This window comes from Schistocerca piceifrons, chromosome 1 (assembly GCF_021461385.2).
Source record: "Schistocerca piceifrons isolate TAMUIC-IGC-003096 chromosome 1, iqSchPice1.1, whole genome shotgun sequence".
NCBI lineage: Eukaryota > Metazoa > Arthropoda > Insecta > Orthoptera > Acrididae > Schistocerca > Schistocerca piceifrons.
The window spans coordinates 497654052-497660051 of NC_060138.1; the positions used below are offsets into that span (position 1 = coordinate 497654052).

Genomic DNA, 6000 nt, shown 5'->3' on the forward strand with positions numbered 1-6000 from the left:
TATTATTCATCATTATTGGACCATCTGAAAACCGAGCTGCAAGAAAAACCCCTCCGATTGGACTGCTAAAAAGTCATTTTCCATCATGACAATGCACCAGCACATTCCTCAGCAGTTGTGGTTGCAAAATTAATGGAAATAGGATTCCAACTCGTTTCAAATCCCCCATATTCTCCAGACTTGGCTCCCTCGGACTACTGTTTGTTCCCCAATTTGAAGAAATGTCTGGCGGGACAAAGATTTTATTCACACGAGGAGGTGATTGCAGCAACTAATAGCTATTTCGCAGACTTGGGCAATTCCTATTATTCAGAAGGGAAAGGAGACTATGTCGAAAAATAAAAAAGGTTTACCTCAAACACGTAAGTAGTTTTTATTTTTTCTTGGACTTTTCAAATGCCCCTCGTATAACATTTGTAATCAAGTAACCTGCCTACACTGGATGATTACTCATTCCTATGAAGAATATTTAAAGCAAGACAGTGGTTTGAAAAGTTCTCAGAATCACCATGAGAGGTCAGTGCTAGTGCAACAAGTTGTTCACGTGATATTCATTGGACTGTTGCCAGTAAACACGTGCCACGTCAGTGCTCTTGGAAGAGAGCTGTGGTGGTGATGTGGCTCTGTTGCTGTTATCACATAGTGATTTGTGAAGATGGAAAAAATCAAGATTCAAGCAGGGATTAAGTATTTCATGAAGAAAGGTATGAAAGCAAAGGACATTCATGCCAATTTCCACAATACACTGGGGGACTCTGCTCCTAGGGGGACTCTGCTCCCACATATTCAACTGTTGCCAAGTGGATAAATGAATTTAAATTTGGTCAGGAGAGTGTAGATGATGACCCGTGCAGTGGTCAGCCAAGATGTTTCACTACTCCAGAAATCATTGCAAAAGTGTACAAAATGGTCGTGGAGGATCACCGATTGAAAGTGCATAAAATTGCTCATGCTTGCCAGATGTCTTCTGAAAGGGTATATCACATTTTAACAGAAGAATTATAAATGAAAAAATTATCTCCAAGATGGGTTCTGCGACTCTTGATGCTGGATCAAAAACATGTGCCTCCGCCATGACAATATTACACAAACTAAGGAATGAAGTTTTGCCACACCCACCTTATGCACCTGATATGACTCCGTCAGACTTCCATCTCTTCCCAAAACTGAAAATTTTTCTTGTTGGATGAAGATTCACTTCAAAAGAAGAATTGATAGCCGGAGTTGACAACTATTTTGCAGGCTTGGAGGAAACTCATTTTCGAGATGAGATCAAGGCACTGGAACATCACTGGACCAAGTGCATTAATCTACAAGAAGACTACATTGAAAAATAAAAAAGGTTTCAATTATGTAAGTACTTTTTTTCTATTCTGTTCTGAGAACTTTTCAAACTACCCTCGTAATATAAAAGAGCTCTTGAAAGCCAACTGCTGATCTTTGATTTTTTGGCAGAATTCTATCACAATGGGCAATGTAGGTTGGCAGAGGGTACAAATGTATTATGAAAGAAATGTAAAATCTGTATCTAGGGCAAAATCTATATGTTCATTTAAATATTGACATAAAACTTTATTTGTACACTGCATAGTGTGCAAGACTGTGAATTTGTCATACTGATGACCTCAATGCAGAGCACACCCAAACATAACAACATGCACAGCAGTTAACTGTTAATCTGTCATGCAGACTCAGTCTGTGCTTGATGTACATTCCTATCTTAAAAACAAAAACTTAATTTGCAATATTGTTTGTTACAGCAGATTCAAAAGTACTTCAATTTTCTGTATTTGGCAAGGTTCCTGCTTGTCTGCATTATGTATAGTTCAGATAGAATGAAGAGCATAGGGAGCTGTTATTAGCTTATTACAAGTCATTGCCCTGTTCCAGGCAGGTGGCTCATCACAGCAGGGCCGCAGTGGAGACCGGCGAGCACAAGGGATGACACAGACTTCTTACGGCCACGACAGCCAACACCACAACCATCACAGCCACCATCATAGATATGTGCAGCCCACTAAGTCTACGGAGAGTCTTCTCTTGCTTCCCAAATATGCAGGAGACCCCACATTGTCCGACTCGAGCTTGAGCTGTGATTGTCTAGATGTGACATCACCAGTGAATGATGGAAGCGGTGCATGCTTTTTCCCTAGTTCGTCACCTAGTACAACACCTACTGCAGCAGTGGAACAAGGAGCAGCATATCAACATCAGCAGCAGCAGCAACAACAACAACAGCTACAGAACAGTGTCTATCAACAACAACAAAACAAAGCCAGCCAGACTGACAATCAGCGAGCTCCACAGGAGAACATGGCAGAAATCACACACCTATGACAAAAAGTTAACAGCCAGACTGAGGTCTAAAGGCTGTTTTGAAAAAAAACTGGGATTGACCCTTATTTTAAATGAAAAGAAACATTTCAGTGGACTTGAGAAACTTTTTGAATGAGATTCAAAACAAGTTAACTGTCTGAGTGTGTAATCTATTATACGCAGCCAAAAGGACAATGTGCTATCTCATAGTTCTGCTTACAATACATTACTATTTATTATGTCCCTCCATTGTTTGTATATTCATGTAGAAAAGGGGCAATATCTACATGAGCCATGTGTTTGAAACAAATGTTTCTCTCACATACCAGCTTATCTCTTTTTGTAACAATGCTAGTCATATATGAAACAGTTCACAAAGCAGGATTTGTGTATAGGTAATGGGATGTAAAAATAGACATGAGGCTCTCCAGTCATGGAGCACTCTATATTCATTTTTATTTGTGTTGAGCTAATTCATTTTTATGTGAATTTATTAAACAAAGAACAAAGGAAGAGGTACATTCTTGTCAGATTTTATGATGTACTGTTAACTGAAATAATGTTTGTAAAGCACTGTACTTGGAACATAGGTAGACTAACTTCAAATCTGGTGTTAACCCAGTTCATTTGGAAATACAAAGACTGTTTGGTGCCTTCAAAGATGATCTGTACTGTACTTAAGCAAAGGTCAGCTTATTTGCATCAGCTGTAAAAAGCTGAGGAAACAAAGTTGAGTTCTTTCTCCAACTAGTTCTCTACGGCATCATCAAAACATATTTTAAGCACATTGGACACTGTGATCTGCACCTTTACGTCTGGCAACTAGCATGAAACTAATCTGATCATTAGATATTTTCAGGATGTCTAAAATGTATTGGCTTATTTCCTTGTCTTCTGTGTGTCCTCAGCCAGAATAATACAGAGCAGCCCAATTATAGGAATAAATTAAAGCTACAGTTTTCTGAAGTTTACAACATACTTCACAAATTTATGTGCAAAAGCTTTTATATCATCATTTTCCTATAAGACAGCTAAATAACAGAACATGTTCGATAAGTGAGTGCAAATAAATGCCCTAAATGAAAGGAAAATAATAAAGGCACAGAAAGATGCTGTGCATGTTTATGGATGAGAATGTGCTTCACTATCTCAGTGAGATATTGAGAATACTGTATCTCATTCAGACAGATAGAAAAGAAAGTTCAGTTTGCGAATAAAACCCAAATTTTGTTTTTCGCAGTAAACAGAAAATGTCATCATGAGCATTCAGCTACACCTAAAACAGATTTTCATTAATGTGCATAGCAAACAATTTCATGTTTTTCATATTAAAAATTTCCAAAACTCCACTTCCTGGTATTTAATTCTGCTCCAGTTGATACTCGCAAACTGAAACTTCATCAGTACAGCAAAATGCCTATAGTTAATCTGGCCATAATTCAGAAGAAAATAGGACTCACTCTTGTACTCACTTTACATTTCCATCTTTATTGATGAGTCTTCTATAAACGTTTCCTATAAATGTTAGACTGTTAAAATGTCATGTTCAATTGTACTTTTAAGTCAGTTAAAATGCTATAGCAAACAGTACTTAAGATTTACCATTAACAAGATCCCTGCCGGTGTGTTCTTTAATGGGGAAGGCAATTTGCTTGTGCGTTTTCCCAGTGTGCATACTTTTTTCTTTGCAGCAAGTGATACTTATGAAGAATGATTCAAAATTCATAATAATGTTGACTTGTTGACTCATTACAAAGTTAATTTAGACTATTTTTTAAGCATTAGGATGCTTATTGTTTTCCATACAAACAAAAGCTGTGACAGACATACAGAGCCATTAGGCAAGTGATACTCAAGCATCGAAAAAAGTAGTAATCTTTCAAATTGTACATAAACAATAAAAAGTTGTCAGTGTAATAAAGACAAGTGGTGGACCAGTAGTAGAAAATTATGTTGTTTTTGATGTAATTAGAGCAAGACTTCATTATAGTAATTAAAATTATTGTGTAACTACATGAAAATTGCTTGTAGCACTCAACAGAAGGAGAATACTAAACTATATAGTCTGAATGGATGAATGAATGTTCCTTTTCTGTAAGATGTGATAAAAAAATCCAAAGTTTGAGGTGTGTCTCTACCAAAGATTTAGACTGATTGAATAGGCAGCATTCTTCAGTGCTAATGGTCATATCTGTGATCACATTCATTTATTAAATGCTATTCCTCAGTACAATATTACTTAGTCAAATTAACAATGAACATTTTTGCATTGTTTTTCAAATGCCTGAAAGTGTGTATGTATGTGTGTGTGTGTGTGTGTGTGTGTGTGTGTGTGTGTGTGTGTGTGTGTCTAAAAGAAACTTGTACACTTTCTTTTTTAATGTTGATGTATATTTTACATCATCATATGCTGATCCAAAGAAAAGTGAACAAGTGATTCAGGAAGTCATATAATGTATGGGAATAACTGCATTCTCATCAAAATATTCTAGCAAATAAGTAATCTTTAATCCTACATTTACAGTACAGTATTTAATTGTGGGAGTTATTTAAATGCTGTAAATAATCTTGTATATAATGTTTAATATTAAGAACAAATGATAAAGGAAACCAATAATCTGAGTATGAAATTATTATGTGTAAACTTTTTCTGAAAATAATAAAATTTCATCACATACAACTGTAAAATTTTTCTAATGTCAATGATGCTGAGAAAGCATCTCATATGATCCTAATTCACATTCACTAAATTAAGATTTTATTTCTTTGGTATTCCAACTGCTGCATAAAACATTTGTTGTTGAATATCTTTCGTTAGCCAAATTACGCAGCTGAATGGTGAAACATTCATAAATTGACTGAGCATTTTGCTATAAATATCCTCAACTAAATATGTTAGAAATGGTAAGAACCTTTTGGAAATCATATACACAATTTGTTCATTAAATAACTAATATCAGCTGAACTGTTAGGTTGGTTGAGTGTTGAAATTGTCACAAAGTAGTATGAAATGGTTTCCAATGTGAAGTTTGTAGGTGCTTTTCCATGCAGGATGTTATGATGGAATGTATTTGTAATATGACTGTGGAGTTATTCACTTTATTGCATGGTTACAGAAGGAACAGCTAACCTTAAACCTTGAAGCTAATTTGAAGAACTAGAGCAGTTCACATCAGGAGTATCCATCAATATAATTATATCTAAATACAAAGATGATGTAACTTACCAAACGAAAGCGTTTGTATGTTGATAGAGACACTAACAAACACAAACACACACACAAAATGTGTGTGTTTGTGTTTATTAGTGTAGATATATTTTAGTGTAGATATATTTTTCCCATGTGGAATGTTTCCCTCTATTATATTCATACCATCAATATAATTATGAATAGACCTGATGATTATGGTCACACCAGCTAAATTAGGATAAGGATTTTAGCAAATGATGTCATCTGAATTTTTGAGTACAACTCATCAAGCTCATAGACAGTTCATCATTACAGATGGAACTGTAAAAGTCAAGGTTAGTAATCAGGAGATTAAGAAGAAAAAACTGGTTCTACTGCAATGTAATAATCTTGGTAAAGAAATGAATAAACTGAAAACACTAAGGTATCCTTATAGTAAATACTGATAGCTTGAAGCCTAGCGTAAGGTTCTGTAATGTCTCCCATCTTTACAA

General features: G+C 35.5%; 1 protein-coding gene across 7 annotated transcripts in view; it reads left to right on the forward strand.

The window, feature by feature from the left end:
* The window catches only part of LOC124796088 (AF4/FMR2 family member lilli-like), a 482595-nt gene extending 477591 nt beyond the window's left edge, over nt 1–5004 (forward strand). For 6 of the 7 annotated variants that reach the window (XM_047260193.1, XM_047260215.1, XM_047260177.1 and 3 more), the window contains one exon: nt 1891–5004. In XM_047260193.1, coding sequence (XP_047116149.1) covers nt 1891–2337 — 447 coding nt within the window. In that variant the 3' untranslated portion in view covers nt 2338–5004. The remainder of the gene's footprint in view (nt 1–1890) is intronic. The other variant, XM_047260222.1, reaches the window with a different exon arrangement.
* The last annotated feature ends 996 nt before the right edge of the window (nt 5005–6000 follow it).